Raw genomic sequence first — 19,138 nt, 5'->3', positions numbered from 1 at the left:
GCGCCACCACAGGCACAACTTTTATTATTGGAGTAAAGTGGAAGAAATTTATAAGGGCCGTAGATTGCGGATTGTATTTAGGTTAGTAGGCCATTAGGGTGTAATTATTTTACATGGTAACTCAACGTTAAAATAATGTGCTTAAATAACATTTGTGAAAATTTAGCGATGGAAGGGGTAAAATGATTAAATAATGTTGTAAGTTTTTAAAAGCATTTTATATTTGAAAAATGACCTGAGAAAAAATAATTTGAACTTTAATTGGATTTTTCACACAAAGTAATATTAAACAGATATTTTTGTTTTGGGCAATTAGACATACGAAAAATCAAGTAGCTTTGCAAAAAAAAATATATAGCACCTATATGAAAAGTAACAGCAAATAAACAAAAAGGTAAAACGAACAGATGCAACACTCTGCACCAAAAAGTTAAAACGTAAATATGTTCTCCAAAAAATAAAACAAATAGACACTAAATTACAATACTGCAAAATTGTGGCAGAAACAGGGTTTGCACCATACTCCCTGGTAAACTAACAGCAATAAATCTAAAGAACACTGATGTACACACATGTAAAACAACATATTAAATCCAACATTCCGAGTTTTAAAGCAATAATAGGGTAGTGTTTAGCAGATTAACTTCGACATGTATTGGACGCCTAATTTTAAGCATTCATTTTTATGTAAACAACCTTTTTTGGGGGGCTAGCTACTTTTTGCGACTAATTCGTTTTTTTTTTACTCAAAACAATTTGGCACATTGGGTTGCAATTTTACTTTATTGGAAATTGTAAGTATATTTGCTGATTGATCTGTAACTAGGTTCTAATTTAAAAAATAACAAAAAAAAAATGGTGTAAGAGAAGTATAAAATAAGTCGTGACATTTAGTTGACATTTACTCAGAAACAAAGCAAAAAAACTCTTCAGTATTTCAACTTACAACAGAAAATGCAGCACTTTCGTGGTACTTTGAAAACAATACACTACAAAGTATAAAAGTTGCATGACAATCAATCTTCATTGTAACGTGAGGTTGGATGAGGAGGTGAATACTAAATGACAGCATAGAAATGTGAATAGTTTGGAAAATATAGTTAACTGATAATAATTTATTTGTAATTTAAAATATTTTCGAACCCTTGGGACTACATCAAACCTAGGATAACAAACACTTAAATCAAAAATGTTTAAAGGGATGCTACACAAATTTACAAAAAAAAACATTCAAAGACTTTTTAAAGAAAATTTGTAAAATTTGAATATCATTCAAGAACAAAACAGCAGTAATGCCATGGTCAACTCAACACAATCAAAAATGTTTTTTAACAGCACCTTCTAAATACATAAGCTGGATATAAAGTAAAATTCAAAGACTATTCATAGACTTTAAGATTCAAAACGTATATCAATTAAAGGCCTTTAGAGACTTTTAGATTCAAATAATTTGTGGCAACCCTGTGTTTGGCTTGTCAATCAAATTACGAATCTACTATACCACTATACTTTTACCCTTTCCTTCCAAAGAGCGCTGATAAGTGGCATAATTATGGGTTATACTTATTTTTCAAAACATAATTAGAGATAAAACTATTTGCATCAAAGCAAAGAAAATATGGCATTTTATTCACTTCAAAATACTTGATGTAATAGGTCATTTTGATGTTTTATTGTGTTTTAAATGATATATAATAGTTTTCTGGATTCAAACTTTCAAATATTTATTCTTCCTCAAACAGCCTACACAAAAGTTACGAATCGTGAAATTAGAACTTGCCTATTCCTGAAAGAAAAATAATTACCAGTTGTAAAAGCCTACCGGTGGCGGTTGCTCTAGTAAGGTAATGTTCTCCTCAGATTGCCTAAAGAAGCTCAGCGCATTGGAAGTTACAGGTAAGTTGGTGGAAGAGATGTTGCTGCTCATCCGGCCAGAACCTCGTTCGTTGTGGGAAACATACAGCGGATTGTTTATCCGACTAATAACTTGTGGTTGGTTGGTCGGCAAAAAAACGTCATCAAGATCTAAGTCACTGTCGTGGCTCCTGCATATATACAGAAACAATACAAGCAATAAAAAAGCGAACAACTGTTTTTAGCTATTTCGAACACAAGGATGTTACAGACAAACAAACAAAAAAATTTAACCTTAAATGCAATGGTCTTACAAAAACACACTGGCTTTGGGGTTAATTAGATATCAATTTAAGGGGGTCATCAAGGGTTGTGAAACAAAACGTTTTTAATTTTAAGTATAAACAGTGAAAATGTTACTGGAATGGTGACTTCCATTTTTACAGCGAATTATAGAGCTGATAACAAAAAATGTTGTAAACCTGTATATCATACATACAAAACTATTAACAAAAAGTGAAAAAATGTGAGACAATTTAGAGCTTATGCTAGAACTTTACAAAGTACCACCATTTCCCAGGTAAAGAAATAGGACATATATAAGTTTAACTAATTTGTTGTTCTAAACTTAGTATGAAATATTTTGCAAATTGGTGTTCTCATGTTTTCAGAGCGGTGTAAAACAATTAACGTTGCAATAAACTTTCTTGTGTGGTTGTAAGTAGATTTCAAGCTGTGGGCTTTAAAAACATTATTTCATATCAAGTTGTACCGTTGGCGTTGATGTGTGTTTGCTGAAGCTTGTGTTGTAATGGACGATTTAAATTGAAATGGTTGTGCAATTCATCATGTAAACCAAAAAGTAATGTTACTCAGTCGCCTGGTGTAACACCAACAGAAACAGTACATTATCGACCAGATAAAGAAACTATTGTGGCTCAATGTGTTTCTTGCGGTCAAATAGTTACTTCTGTAAGTGGGAATGCGTGGTAGGGAAAAGGAATTTTGGTCATGTGATATTTTTGGCATTTTTCTCAAAAAATATGTAAGGTAACCTACACTGTAAAACAGTGAATGCGCTTACTGTCGATGGTGTTTGCTATGATCATGTCGGAAGGTGGAGTGCATTTACTTAATACTTTCCGACAATAACAGTAAAAACAGGAATAATACAACAAGTGGATTTTATGATAATATATATGTTTATAACCTAATAAATTGTACGGTAGGTTTAACGTAAAAACATACGACTGGCGTGAATGTGTAAGCTAATCGACTAGACTAATCAAAATCGATTACACTATATTACCATCTACTCTTTATAGATAGAAAATACCATTTTTTTAAATTACTAAGGTTTTCTACTTTGAACATTCTAAATAATTATACTAAGTCAGAAGTAACCAAACAACCAGATGCAGCCAGATGCGACCACGGTTTAACTCTGCCGGCCCGATACTTTGCCCTAAGACAAAATACAGTTAAAAATTAAAGGGTCTTACATTTGTCCTGGGCTTTATTAAATAAGTTTGGTTCTCAAGCAAATTAGGATTGGACTACCCTGGTATATAGTGCCCATGGTTTAAAAAAAAAATTATCTGGCTGCAAGTGAAAATAATGTCATGGCGTACTGTAGTACTAGAACTAGGTTTTTTCAAAAGATAGAATGTACTTACTCTGTATGCTTTGAATATCTTTTCCATGTTTTTGGTGAAGCACATAAAACGGCAGTGAGTGCAAAAGATGTAAAAATCAGAGAGACAATAAGTAGAAACAAGCCTTCCACTGCTGAGGTGCAGAAGGAGTCTATAAACACCTTTAAGGAACTGTGCACCTGTTTGCATTTCAGTTCCTTGGACAAAATGCCAACTATAATTGACAATTCTTTTGTATTCATAGCCATGTTGTTAATAAACATCTGAAAATATTAGTACATTATTAAAAATGCCAGAAGCAAAAGTACTATTAGTAAATTTAGGACAAAATTTTGCAAGTCAGCAACCTTCTATGCTATACTCATTACGCTCTGCAAAAATTTAGTTTGCAATGACTTAGAGATGTGTTCGGCAAAAACATGCAAACCGCCTAGAGCATAAACGTTTCTCGTTTGTTTGTCCTTCAGATTGAGAAGTGCCTTCGCTAGTGGTAACATCTACTTTTGTCGCGGTGTAAGTGAAGTTTTATATTTATGCTGTGTTAATTATTATTAGTGTTGGTAGCTTTGTGTATGATTCATTCGAAATAAGGAACTAAGGTTTTGTAACCATCATTGTGTTTATTCTTCAGTCAACTTTCAATGGTAGCAGAAGATGGTAGCAGAGGATGGTTACAGGAAACCAATAGTAAATACACAAGATGGCAACAAGTTCCAAAAGATCTCCACCAAAGTTTAAAGACGACTTGCTTTATTCTGCATGGAAGAACAAGGTACAAATGTGGCAGCTTGTGACGGGCGTCGTCAAGAAAGAACAAGCAATTATTGTTCTACTGGAGGGCCTAGAGGGCAACCCGAAAGCGGAAAAGGCTGATTTGCAATTAACGGGCGAGGAACTACACGCAGAGAATGGAATGTCAACGTTGATTGAAAAACTCGATGCAGCGTTCAAGACGGAGTCTGTAGATGATGCGTACTCTACATACACCAAGTTTACAAGGTTTGATAAAAGTAGTGATATGACGATGATTGACTACATTCTAGAGTTTGAACATTTATCGCATAAGATGATGTTTCAATAGATGGAATTGCCAGATACAATTCTTTCTTTTAAACTGTTGGATGGCGCTAATTTAACTTCTATAGAACGACAATTGGCGTTGACATTTGCAAGTGACCTTAGGTTCGAATCGATGAAGTCTACTCTAAAACGTATATTTACCGAAAGCCCAATTGTTGATAAACTGTCACAATATATTGACGTTAAAGAAGAATCTTTTGTAACAAGTAATTCAAGACATCGAAAAGGTTTCGATAAATTAAAGTTAACTGTATGTGGTGAACGGTGGCTGCATAATTATTTACGCAATTTACATTCCAAGTTTAAATGTGACATTAAAATTACTCCTTCGGGAACAGTTTTTAAGTTTAGTGATGGAAAGAAAGTCATTTCCAAATCCCAAGCCCTAATTCCTGCTTGTGTTGGTGGAACATTGTGCAGCATTAACGTTTCTGTCATCAAGAAAGCCTTGCCTCTGTTGCTTAGCAGGTCGTCACTCCAGAAAGTAGGTGCTGAGCTTGATCTTGCTCGTGGTCAAGCAACAATGTTCAAACAAAGACGTTGAACTGTTTTTTGTTCTAGTGGTCACTACTGTGTTGGTGTTTTTCCGAGGAGGCACAACCCTGGTGACAACCACTTCTATGGTCGGAAGAAATGGAGAAGCCCTGGCAATTTGGCCAGATGGTTGTATCCAGTAAGATTGGCTCTCAAAATCAGAGAACCTAGTAGAGAACCTAGTAAAGCGCACACCAAACGAGTTGCGCTTGTAAGCAGTAAAATCACAGATGCAGCGCAGTACGAAGACTGTGGTAAATGTCCACACCTCGCCAATGATGAGCAATATTACTTCAATGCATGTTAAGCAAGGAGGGTGAAAAGAAGAATTGAGTTTATATCCAATGGTTGGATGCCTCGCCCAGATGATAAGTACGTTGGTCATCAGAAGCCTGAGGAGTAGGTCAACCTATCATCGGGTTCTTACTTCTCGTCCGATCAATTTGAGGTTGATCGGTTGCTCTGATTGCATGAGTATACAAGGGAGCCAAGGTAATTTGCTGTACTGACGGCCCTATTGTGCGCACATCAACAAAGTGAATTAGTTTGTGTTGAGATGGAATGTTTTGTTTCTATTCTTGCGTTTGTCATCTATTGCATGTGTTGGTAAATGTTTTTAATCGTTGCGATTCACTTTTTTAAGAAAAGAAAAAATAATGAGTTTGTTAACCTTAGTGTTTTATTTTATTAAACACTACACTGCTCCTAGTGGCGTGGGGCAAACACTGCTCCTAGTGGCGTGCTTTCCCAAGAGCATAAACGTGTCTCGTTTGTCCTTCAGATTGAGAAGTGCCTTCGCTAGTGGTAACATCTACTTTTGTCGCGCTGTAAGTGAAGTTTTATGTTTATGCTGTGTTAACTATTATTAGTGTTTGTAACTTGGTGTATGATTCTAATTAAGGAACTAAGGTTTTGTAACCATCATTGTGTTTATTGTCTGTTGACTGATAAAGACTTCAGTCGACATTAACTTTCATTCAAATTTTTATCCAGGTCGGTGGTTCTCAATCTTCTCAGTGGTTGCTCTCTTCCATTGGGTTCTTAAACCTTTGTGACCTCCCCCCACTTTTTTAATAAAATGCATTATAGAATGTCACAAGAAAGGCCTCTGAAGCCTATAGAAAATCACAACTTTAAGTTTAACTGGCAGTAATAATAATTTACAGTTGTGCCTCCCCCTCCCCGGCGGTGTTGCCCTAAAACAAATTATTTTGGGCGCTTGCGAAGGATTACTAAATATAATATCTTATGTACCCTATGTTTACTCCAACTTAGTTTTATCCGAGCTACGTACGGACAAAAAATGCCCAAATGAGTTTTATTTGAGCTCTGTATAGACAAAAAAGTACTCAAATTAATTTTATTTGAGCGAAGTACGAATAAAAAAGTGCCCAATTTGTTTTTTGTGTGTTGTGCCTTAAATGGTTCGACTAAATAAACAGCCTGAATTTATGTCATTAAAAACTGGCAAGGCCGAGCAGTGTTCGGAACCCCTGCCCAAATTTTGCGTAGTTCAACACAATGTAAAAAGAAGCTTTGGCCTAAAGCACTATCAAAGTTGTTTTCGGGTAGGTTAGTAGTACAATGTCCATGTAAGTTTCCTGATGCATATAAACCCGGTTCTTAACGGCGTCCAATGTAAGAAAAAACGTAACCACTGGAAAGTGAAAATTGCTTAGCCGCTCACTCTCCCACACACATTGCTCCTTATTTCCCTTGCAACAAAAACATCCATGCGATGGACAAACAACACCAACTAAATTTAGAGATTTAATTTGGGAGTTAATAAAAACAGAAATATTATATGGGAGTTAATAAAAACAGAAATATATAATAAATATACTTTTTGCATGTTTTGCATACCTGGCAACAACTTTTAATCCGACCCAGCCTATTTGGGCACTTTGCGCTCTTGCGCAAAACTTTGGGCACCTGCGAACATGGTAAAAAAATTGCGGGAACACTGGTTCAGGGCCATATTTGGACTACCCTTTTGAAAGATCTGTGTGGTAAGTCTTTTGAACATAGTCCAGTAACAGAGGCCTTGAAAACTGACATCAATCCGCAGCTTGGTGTGTGTTTACCACTGTGCCATTCTATTTAGTTTACCGTTTTACATACCAATTTACATTATATCGTTAACCTTTAAATTATTTTAAGGTGGAACTACCATTTTCAACCAGTGTTCCACAGAACACTAATGTTTCATAAAAGATCTGCAGGTGCTTCACAAGATATTTATTATTTGACTAATAACCCAGGGAATACCAGTTGAAACCAGTTTACAACAATAAATGTAAGTAGCTTATGTTTTGTATGAAAGTAATTATCCACTATGGCCAGTTTGACTGTTTCATTGTGATTTGTCTTATATTTGTTGTGTTATAACAGGATTTTACATGTGTGTGCCTGTTGCTGCTAAGTACGATTATCAATTTTGTGCTCATCCAGGCCTGATGTCCAACTGAGAAAAGTTGAAATTGAAGGAATTGTTGTTGTGGTCTTTATTGTAATGCATGCATCATAAACTTTCCTTTTATGTACAGACAAAAAATGTGTCGAAGTACCCAAATTTCCAACTGAATAGGTGTTTGATTTGTATTAAAGAAATTAACTATATATATTTGTTTAAACATAAGATTTTGGTTTGTTTTAAATTTTAGGAATTTTTTTAACACACTTATAATGTAATGTCAAAAATTTTAAATACATTTGCACATAAAATATTCTTAAAAGAAACTTGACATTATACATTACCTCATCTGATGGCAATTCTTGTTTAAGGTCTTGAAGGAGAGCTTGTGCTTTATTAGCATATTTTTCAAAATTAGTCACAAGTTGGGCGTACGGATCTTTAGCCCCCATTTCTTGTGAACATTGCAAATAGTACTGTGCAGTGGCATTGCTCATATATAGTTTACCCACAGCTTGACTGTGGATGTAGCCATATGGATCCATACAAAAGTCAGAAGTAGCCTAAATACAACTACTTTTCAAACAGATATGCCTGGTAAAGTATGATTTTCTAAACTTGCATTATGTTTAATTTAGTCTATACCACTAACTGACTATAGTCAAGGTCAATTAGCTGTAGGGTCATGTTATAAGTGCAAATTTGATGTAAAGTTTTAATTTATCTTTAAAAAAAATAGTAAAATTGTTTGGATGCTAGTCGTCTGCTTTAACAATTGAAAAATGAAAAATTATTTATAGTAAAAATCACTCACCACCCCAGCCATTAAGTTTGCACCAATGAGAAGGTAAGAGGCAACAAGACATACCAAGCCCAGAAAAGTAGTTCTAAAAATGTACAAAAGTGTTTTCAATTAGATATTATGGGTGTCAGTGTGAGTCAAACTACAATGATTTTTTATACTAATGTATTTCCTTCGCAAACAACTTTTACATGGTTTCATATTTTGTTATACTGTTTCATATTTTTAGTATTATAATTACTAAAGGAACGTTATTAAAAATATAGCTTCATGCATTTCCTCGATTTGTTTGATATGAAATGACATAAAAAATACACAGCAATTTAAAACTCCTATATACCAGTGTTTCTCAGCCTATGGGTTGTAACCCAATATTGGTTCGGCAATTGATTTTTTGGTGAGCTGATTGCAGTAGTTTATATGGTTAGATTTAATGGAATTCTTAAAATTGCAGGGGAAATACGAAGACATGGGTCATACTAATTAATTTCAAATTGTTTTATGCCTTTTGTCTTTTTGTTCACTTACAAAATGTTTAGTGAAGATAGTTGGGTCACCAAAGCTTTGCCGTTGTACCAATGCTAAGTATTTGGCCAAAAGGTTTTTTTAGCGCTGTAAAAAATGTTGATAAACACAGTCCTATACAAACAAATTTTCGAAAACTATATATGATTTTTGTGTGCCTTTTTAGTCATGAGAAAAAAGTTTGCCTATGCATAATTGTTTGTATGCATTTATTTAAATTTTGGTATAGAGCAGAGACGTGCCATGTACGGCCCGCGATACCTATTTATGTGGCTCAGTCAACTAAACCACAGGCTAAGTCAAGTAGCCCAGTATTTAAAAAAACTTGTATTGTTAGATGTTATTTGTAACAGTATCATTGGCATTTTTGACTTATTGTGAATAAATTTAGTGTGTTGTGACTACTGACGACACCTCATTTTTGAGTCATGGTGTGCATTGTAGAAAACTGCCATGTTTTTTGATAATGATTTAGTAACATAATCTTAATCTATCGGTGGAGTGTGGTGAATATATTAACATTAACTACAAAAAAGCTTAGAAAGTAAACATGTCTACAAGTACTCGTAAGCAAAAGAAGGTTGATCATAAAAGAAGTTCAACAGCGAATGGAATGCAAATTACTTTGTTGTTCAACAAAATCAAGATGTAGTTTGCCTAATTTGTCAAAACACTATAGTAGTACTAGAAAGAGTACAACATTAACCAACACTATTGCATAAAACACTCAGCTAATTATGATAGCATTGTTGGCTAATTACAGGTTGGTTAAATGCAGCAATTGAAAAAGTGTTTGAGCAAACAGCAAGAGGTATTTTATGGTTACAAGATAGACGTTGAGATTGTTACAAAACTGAGCTTCAAGATATCCCAAGCAATTGCTAAAAAAGAAGAGCTATAAAGTGATCCTGAATTGTTAAAGAATTGTTTAGAGAAAATCATCGAAAATGTGTCTCCAGAGAAGAAAATATTGAGTAGACCAAACAAGTCTGTCTAGTTTTTCAGTTGCTTATCGAATAGATAATGGCAAAAACAATGGATTTGTCAAACATTTTTAGGTGCAATTAAAACTGAAGATTTCGGGAGTCATTGCATCATACATCATACATCAGGAGAAGCTCAAAAGTACCGGATTTTGGTAAAGTCATGAAAACGTTGTTTTGTGTGTTAATTACATCAAGCACAGATATTAAATCATCAACAGTTCAGGTTGTTTCTGCAAGCTCTTAAAATACTGGGTTGTAAATTACTTTTTATGCAGTTAGATGGCTGAGCAAATCTTCCACTTTTTATTTTGGAATTTCAAGATAGATATTTAAACTTTTATGAAAGTATAGATCAATATGATTCCTTTCTTTAAGATGGTACATGGCTAAACAATATTTCTTTTTTAACTGACATCACCCTTTCAGGAAAACATCAGGTAGCAACCCAGATGTCAAACATATTTCAAGCAAAAAACTAATTTTTTTATTTCTGTTGAGCAAAGCATTCCTGACTCACATTCCTTGTCTTGAAAATAAAAAAATTCAATTTTAAGATATTTACTGTGAAAATTATGTTAACTTCGGCATTTGAAACCCGCTTTACAGATTTTTGAAAACACAATGCTGCACATACTTCTGTGAGCATTTTTTCGAAAAACATAGCTATAAGAGACAAAAGCAGGAATCAGCTTGCATTTGTCAAGTCATCTTCAATTTGACACTTCTTGGGTCATAGCTGACATTGACAAGATTTCTGGAGAAGACAGCAGACAATTTAATTAAACACTTACTCAAAGAGTAACTTGATTTTGTATGCTTTTCCATTAAATAAATTGTTGAAAATTTATGTATTGTTTGATTGTCTGGCCAGCAGCATCATCATAATTGTACATTGTAGACCAACGTGATAAACAGTTGCATGACCTTGGTATAGAGTAGTGGTTCTCAAACTTTTGTTAAAAAATTACGTAACGGTCCCCCAGCAATTTTTTAATTGCTCACAGTCCTTAAAAATATACACAAATAAACTCAAAATAACATGTTGTTTTTAATTGTATCAATGGGACGGGTGCACTTGCTTCTTTGCTATCTGTTATGTTAACCTCTAATTAACGAATCACTTTATTTGAGTCTAGCAATAACGAACAATTTTAAAACCGTGACCGTACAGCCCACAGTGGCAGCGCAGCAAGCTGTAAAAACATAATTCTCACTAGCACAACGCAACACTATGACGTCACAATGGACAATTCAACTTTCAAGCGTGCAATAACGTTAATGAATAACTAATGAGCTTGGTTTGGAAAAGTAAGTTGCCTGAAAATTTTATTGCACAAAAATTTTTCTTCTTCAGGAGCGTCTTGTTGATTTTTTTGTTAGGTGCTTCGCGGTCCCAGAAAATTGTCTCGCGGACCCCAAAAGGACCGCGGACCCCAGTTTGAGAACCACTGGTATAGAGCAACTTGGTAGGAATTTCATCCAAGTAGAACTGACACAAAACAATGTTTTATATAACAGGACTGAATTGGTGAAGAGTTTTTTGTGTTGCATTGGACTTACTATATGGGCAGAATATTAAGTTTGTTTTATGCTTAATTTTTTATTTTGTTTTTTATAAAGATATGCATTGCAGTTTACACAACTGCATTAAATGGCAGTTGTTGACAATGTTAAACATTTGAAAGATTTTTTTTATTACAATTATTTATATAAACACATGTTAGCAAATGTTATGCGATTATTTGATGTCACTGAAGGGTATATATATATATATATTATAATTAATCCAACCCCCACCCCCAACAAAATAGAAGTTAAAATTAATAAAAAGATACTGGGATTCAATATTCTGGATTCGTTATTCTAGATTCGAAACCTGAAGTTCTACAATACCCTTGGATTCTACTTTGAACATTCCTATCAGTCACCCTAAAGATCCCGCTACACCTTTAAACAACAAGGGGTTGCGTATCAACCCCTTGTGCAGAGTGTCAATTAGTGTCATAAAGAATTAATTTATTATTAACTTTAACGTTATAAAATACATTTATTGTTATTAATGCAAGTTCTGGCGTTTTAGATATGGACAGGTTTAGTTTGGGCTATGTTTTGCCTGTAGGCTAAAAGATGCTTCTAAAGCCTGACAAAGTGTCTGCATTATATACGTTGCATGCAGTGTTTCCGCTAAGCGCATTTTTTTTATAAAACTACTGTTTCTTTCAGGAAAATTAACAAACACTTACATGACGAGAAGACATTTGGAATGAAAGCACACCCCAGCCATCCCGAAAAGACAGACTATACTTAAGAGTCCAATTAGAGAAAAGGTGGATATTCTTCTGTCAGAAAATTGTAAAAATGAATACATTTATTAGCTAATATTCACTAAAATACAGAGTTTAGTCATTTAGAGATACAAAATGCTAAAACATTATGGTAAAAACACTATTTTGGATAATTATTATCATTTAGGATAGGCATCCTTTGCCTTGTAGAAGATAATTTACAGACACAGACTAGATTCAGCCTTTTACAAAATCAAAATATACTTATTGCATTGCATCTCATTATTTAGAGGTGTTGAACCAATACTTGGAAAATTAAAGTATTTTTAAATGAACCATTTAGGTTATGTGGTACCTGTAAAGTTCAAATTCTTCAAAAAAGTACACTATCCACTCCAAACGGTCATTAGCCCCTTCTGTTTGTTCGGGGAGATCTTTCAAGGAGGTATTTAGCATACCAATAATATTCACATATTTTGTGGCTTTAGTAGTATGGGGATTATTGTCCACTAACATATTTGCTTGTTTAGTAATTCCATCTAGTAAATCAGAAAGCTCATGCACCTTTGAAAAACAGAAAGAAAAAACTTAAATTAGACAAATGTTATTGATGTAATAGACCAGGGGTGAGCAAACTGCGGCTCTTGAGCCACATGCGGCTCGCCGGCATGTATTTTGTGGCTCTTCGTAAAATTTCAACAAAATTGTAAAGGCTATACCAAGAGTACCTTTTATGAACGTTTCTCTTTTTTTCCTTTCTTTATTTAGGCCAGCATTTGGTTTATGATGTAACACTAGACATAGAATTCGTAGAATTAGTTAACAGCAAGTCAATTCCATTTCATTGCTAAGACAGTAAGCTTTGGTTTACAATTTTGAGGCTCTTTGGAACTTTTTTTTTTTCTGCAAATGGCTCTTCCATTGAATACATTTGCCCACCCCCGTAATAGAGTCTCAACGGTTATGTTGATACTAATCACCATCACACTATGAAGTAACAGTCAACTAATAGGAGTTAACATATTTCTACTTTAAAATATAAGGGCATGGACAATATTGATAGCATGTACATTTAATAAAAATTACATTTAAAATATTCATTTATGGACTTCTATGTAACAGTTTTCTGGGTAGTGCGCGATTGTTACAAGAAATAAATTAGTATTGCAACAACCCTTCACTTGTGAATTTCACATATAAAAAAATTTGTTTTTAACAACATTTTCCTCTACAACACAAAGATGTGAACATTGTCAAGAATAGTTAATGCCTTTATAACTTGTGTTAGTTTTTAATTAACAGAATGTTTTACATTAGGTGTATCAATAAAAGTTGATTTCCATTTTTGTTATGTTGTCATTAATAAAGTCAAATTAGATATTTTGTTAAATCATAGTAATAGGTAAGACTCAAGCCATTTTCTGATATAACATACAGTGTGAGTGGAGAATTAACTAGTCACACATTGCATAACATATTTTTTAAAGTCAACACTGATGTTCGTATGAGAATTAACACATTAATCACAGGGAGTAGCCCACAATGATATCTCATGTCTAGCCTTAGGCACAATTTAAAAGGTTAGTCAACATACAGATTAACTCAATTTATATACAAGTCAAAAGCTTAACTCATAATAACATAATTCTGGCTACAAACTAAAGAAATGAACATATTTTAATTTTAATTACAGTTAAATATGATGTTGCTTATAACATATACCCAAATCCCAATATATGTACAAATCCACCAAAAACAAATATATACCTAGAGGGGTTGCGGTTGTGGTATATTTCAATGGGTTAGTTTTGTAAGTATTTTTTTAGTGGCAATGGGCCATAATTAATTTGGGTATTTAACAAGGATAATTTTAAATATTCATATGTATAATACAGTTTTAGTTTGGTTTAAGGTCAAAAGTATTATAACTTCACCTATAAATTCAAAGATATGACAAAGCAGTGTGATAAGAAATAAATTTTATGTGATGATAATAAAATGACTCCTAAAAAAATATTTTTTCACCAACCTTGCTCCAAAATAACTTCTTTAACATAAAACAAAAATTCCTTCAATAAATAAATTAATTTTTGAAAAGACTGTAAAACCTTAAAAATTATTATGTCACCCTTTGCAATATTTTCTTACAATGTAAAAAAATTGTGAACAAGAAACAAGTGGTTGTTAACAGCACTAACTAGGGATGTTTATCGGATCCTTAAATTAGAATCCAAATTAAATTTGTATCCAATTTTGCCAATTATAGCGGAGAAAAAAATGTTTACCCTTCTAAACAACTGTCAGTTGTGCAAACGAAAAAAATAAACTTGATACAAACACCAGTTTTTGCTAAAACATAATAGTTTGCCCATATAATGAATTAACATTGCTTATAAAAAGAGAGAGACTTTCAGAAAAACAGTAAACTGAAACTTTTGGTAGCATATGTGACTTATTAGTAAAACAAACTGCCAACAAAGTAGAAAACAGGCATGTAACTTTTTTTTTATTAGGTTTAGGGTTTGCTAATAGAACATAAAATTGAGACACGTAACTTAAAACAAAACTTATTTATTAATTTCGTTTTTTTTTTAATTTACCCCACTCTCATTCAATAGCTTCAAGCAGGTCATGACTAGGGTTGTAAAGGGGTGGAAAGTTTCCAGGAATTTTGGAAACTTTCCTGGAAACTTTCGGGAATTTTGAAGGACCCGGGAATAATGGGAATATTGGGGAATTTTCAAATTTGGCATTTATTATGTTTAAAACATTGGTTAAATATTTTATTAACCAGAAAAAAATATTAAAAACCTGTCTTGAGCATTTCTAGACGAGCAGGAGGACATGCTATCCGGCAGCAGCTAGTACAGGGGTCTGCAACCTTTTTCTAGTTGCGGGCCTAAACTAAACTAGAAAGATCTCTGCGGACCGCACAATAAGTTAACTAAGAATTGTGTTATTGAAATGTTAGAACAACTGTAAATCAGGCGGGTATCGTTTTTTGCACTTAAAGACGTATTTAATTACATTTAAGGAGACAGTAAAGTGTTGGCGCAAAGCGCGAAAAAAAGCATTTGTTTGGTTAAAATTCGAGTCCACACGTTGTCATCCATACTATTAATGAAAAGTGTAATGAAACTACTTAGAATAAACGCGATAAGTTTATTGGTTAGTTTAATTCAATATTTGCTAAGTTTTTAAAAGTCTGGGCCTGGCGAGCCAAGTGAGCACCTTGTTTTTTGGTATACCGGTATTTCTTTTAAATTTCTTTCCAGTTTTTATTACGCTGCCGAAAATAATAAAATGTTTAAAAAAAGACAAAAAAATTTAAATACGTTTTCCGTTTGTCCGTGACGCACTCGTCAGCTTTCCACGCCGCCACGGTAAAGAAGTTTGAATCTTTTGAAAAGACATTACAAAACGTAAACCAATCGAATGTATAAAGATCGGCGCGTAGCGGGAAAATTTTTTGAACTCACGTAGTTAAAATAGTCAAAAAGTATGTGAATATAGTCGTGTCTATTTTATCAAATAGGCGGCGGGCCGGATGAATTCCTTTGACGGGCCGTAGGTTGCCGACCCCTGAACTAGTACAACGACTTTTGCATACTTTATGCAAAAATTACTATGACACGACACAGGTTGGCTGCTCATTGTTAAAAATAACTAAACATTAAAGAAAAAAGGTTTTAGTAATAGAATCAAATCCAAATTTGTGCAGCACGGCTAATGGATCAAGAAAACCTGAAGTATGACATACCTTAATAGTTATTGTTGAAAAAGATTGGTTTATGTCCATAGTAGCAGATGAAGCAGAGTACAGGCCGTGTTGGCACTGAATGCTTCCGTAAGATGCAATGCCAATTCCTCCCCTGTTTAAAATTTGTACATAAAAAAAACATCTTATCAAGTTAATTACAGCAAGAAATTTCGTTTTAAAATCCTGAACGGTGACCACTATTGTCAAAATTTGAGATATAAAAATATGTATTATTGAAAATCAAGTTAAATTTAATTTGTATTGTGACAAAAGTATTTCATTAAAGCAATGATTACTACAAACTATTGTAACTCACAGTGCAAGCATGATAGATGTTATCATAAGACAGACACTGCAGTAGCAACTGGAGCTATTGTTCTTATTTGGCATAGATTCCTTCATACCAATACAACAAAAGTAGAAAAGAAATCCAATCATTGTGATAAGGAGAAGTACAACAGGCATCAAGGCAACAATTGCCAAACTCTAAAAACAAGCACCATACCAACATACTTTTTATAAATATTTTTTAGGTATATATATATATATATAATATTTGTAGACAAATATTTAAGCAAACAGGTTTTAAAGCATGGTTAGAGGACAGGTTAACACAATCCTTTCTTGTTTAACAAAGTAAAGGTGGTAATAATGATGTAAATAAAAGCAACTTTTAGGAGAGCTGTTTGCAGAATGTTAAGCCTGAACATTTTTGAAAATGATTTAGAGTTAAAATTCAAACATTATCTGAAAATAGATGAAATGGTGTGCAATGAATAGGTTTTGCCCCAAACATATTTCTACAGCAGGCCTGCACAAGTCCAAATAGTTCAAGGGTCACGATAAGCAAAAAATTAATGGGATGTATAAAAGTTTGTATTACAATTGTAAAGTGAATATAACAATATATAGTCCAATAGGATATTACCCAGTAACACAAACAATTGATTTTGTCTTCTGTCTTACGGTAGGTTTTAAAACATTAAACCCATGAAAAAGTAAGGTGCCTATTTTGTGTACATCAGGTAAATTTTTTATTTTGCGAAATCACATCTAGTTAACATATTTCAGTTTCAGGCAAGCATTTCATGCAATTTTACTGCAAATCAATTTTGGGTTCTTGCCCGTGTGTAATTTGTATAATTTTTTATGTATGCCAAAAAGTTTTTTCATAACCCCGTATCAATAAATTTCATAAGGTTAAAATAAGTTGCGAGGAATGGTATTGTCCAAAAGATTAAAGTTCATTATAGGCCTGTCGGCTTCTAATAGACTTTTCCACAGTGAGTTTAACATACTAAAATAGCAAATAAATTTCATGCAACAAAATTTTGATGTACTGGCAGTTCAGTGTACTAATGATATATTAGCTGTAATCGTTGGGCAAAAAATAGCTCCAGAAGGGCTAGATCACACACATATGCCAATATTCTGCTTTGAACATCCATAGTCATGAGTTTAAACCTCACCGCATGCAAGATTAATCTAGCCTTGTCTTGCTCTACAATCTTATTAGGACAACTGATTTTAGTAGTACTCTTTCCAAAGGCACCAGGTAAAATAAGCAATCAATAATTGTTTGAAAACAGCCACCTTAAACAATTTACCCAGACTCTCAAAATTCAGCATCAATTTACCAAAAGTTAAACTTTACCAATGCAGAACTGTAGGAGTAACGGAAGGGTTATTTAATAACTTTTGACTATGTTATATTAGAAACTTACCCAATATATCAAAACTTTAAATGTATAGATCTATTGAACTGTTGTTTGGTAAAGCAAAATGATAAACTATTTTTAAATTAAAATCTTGTCAAAAAGCACCATAAAGTGAACGTTTTGTAAAAATCTGCTGTCTGTTTTTATAAAATGGATTTTATGTCAACACAACAAATAAATTAAAAATAGTGCATAAACTTACCTGTAAATAAGATTCATTATCCAAAGTGAATGTAGGATTTTTTAAATAGGTGAAGTTAAAACTGAAATGGGGTAACATATGCAATAATTTTGCAACTTCAGTTGGCAAGTAATGCTCCATTATGATTTAATATACATATATTAGTCTGAGTAAAAATAATAATTTACTTTACATGTAAATATATAAACAATGAAACATTCACGTCCTGTTTCTGATTCACTTAAACTAATTTACAAGGTGGTACATTTTAACCATCTAAAAAATAAATCAATATAACCTTTAATATACAATTTGAGTTTCTTAATTAATATGTTAATCAAAATTGGGCGCTGGTCTAGAATCCTACCCCAGCGTTGAACAATAATTAAAGCAACACATAATATTTGGCTTAGGGTATCGGTTAGTGTTTGGGTAAGGGTGGGTCAGTATTATTATTCAACAATATTACATTTCTCACCCAAAACCAAACGCTAACCCGCACCTTAGCCCAAATAATGTTTGTTGTAGTAGGATTCTAGGCCAGCGCCCCAAATTATCACGTTACAACTAGGGTTGTTCAAAGTAGTATATCAGATTTTAAGTATTCAAATCCAGAGGTATTTAAATTATAATCTAGTGTCCAAATTGAGTATCAAGTCTTTTTTAATTTTCCCAGGCTGACCTTCGAACAGACAAGAACCATAGCCAGTTTCATGTATGCCTAGCACCTAGCACAAATTTTCTATTAACCTGTCAGCTGTTATTTGAGATTAGTTTACCTGTCCTAAATAACCACAAAAAAAAACATTTTAAAATAATACATCTCGTTTTTATTGAAATTCCATCAGCATCAAAATCACCTTATGGTTCGCTGGGTGATTATTAAAGCTAGATCTTGCCACTTGGTATATCACAACGATTTTAACTGGCATCCAACGTTCTAATTTCGGTTAATTACACTTAAATTAGAGTTGGCGCTCTTTCACTTATGTACGTGGAAATTAATAAAAACAAAACTTTCTTCAAATGCCGCATACCACAACGCATATTGTTTGGGTTAGGGTGCGGGTTAGCGTTTGGTTGAGGGCTCACCCAAACGCTAACCCGCACCCTAACCCAACCAATATGCGTTGTGGTATGCGGTATTATTTTGTTTTGTTTTTTGCATAACTTTTCACGTACATAAGTGAAAGAGCGCCCTAGAGTTGATAAGAATCACATTTATAACAGCAAAATGCTTACATTTCTATATTATTAAACTTATTTATTCAAAAAACAAAAAAGGAAAATACTTAAACCAAGCGTCTATTCCAGGGATTCTTAAACTGGGGTCCATGGACCCTTT

At 33.4% G+C, this 19,138-nt stretch overlaps 1 protein-coding gene across 2 annotated transcripts; it reads right to left on the bottom strand.

The window, feature by feature from the left end:
- Nucleotides 1-667: 667 nt before the first annotated feature.
- LOC146160374 (protein tweety homolog 1-A-like) lies at nucleotides 668-18,264 on the bottom strand. 2 transcript variants are annotated; one of them, XM_083384718.1, is made up of 10 exons: nucleotides 17,815-18,264; nucleotides 16,211-16,380; nucleotides 15,895-16,006; nucleotides 12,490-12,698; nucleotides 12,093-12,185; nucleotides 8,351-8,423; nucleotides 7,881-8,099; nucleotides 3,531-3,772; nucleotides 1,823-2,045; nucleotides 668-1,058 (listed from the first exon to the last, which is right to left on the bottom strand). In XM_083384718.1, the coding sequence occupies exons 1-10, from the start codon at nucleotides 17,932-17,934 to the stop codon at nucleotides 1,017-1,019; spliced, it is 1,503 nt and encodes a 500-aa protein (XP_083240844.1). In that variant the 5' UTR covers nucleotides 17,935-18,264; the 3' UTR covers nucleotides 668-1,016. The 2 variants fall into 2 exon arrangements, with proteins under 2 accessions (XP_083240844.1, XP_083240842.1); XM_083384716.1 differs by having other exon boundaries at nucleotides 12,093-12,188; nucleotides 17,815-18,263.
- Between the last annotated feature and the right edge of the window lie 874 nt (nucleotides 18,265-19,138).

Source organism: Ascidiella aspersa, chromosome 3 (genome assembly GCF_963924565.1).
Source record: "Ascidiella aspersa chromosome 3, kaAscAspe10.2, whole genome shotgun sequence".
Lineage (NCBI taxonomy): Eukaryota > Metazoa > Chordata > Ascidiacea > Phlebobranchia > Ascidiidae > Ascidiella > Ascidiella aspersa.
Note: the sequence above shows the minus strand (reverse complement) of the source record. Positions and strands in the feature narration are given on the sequence as shown.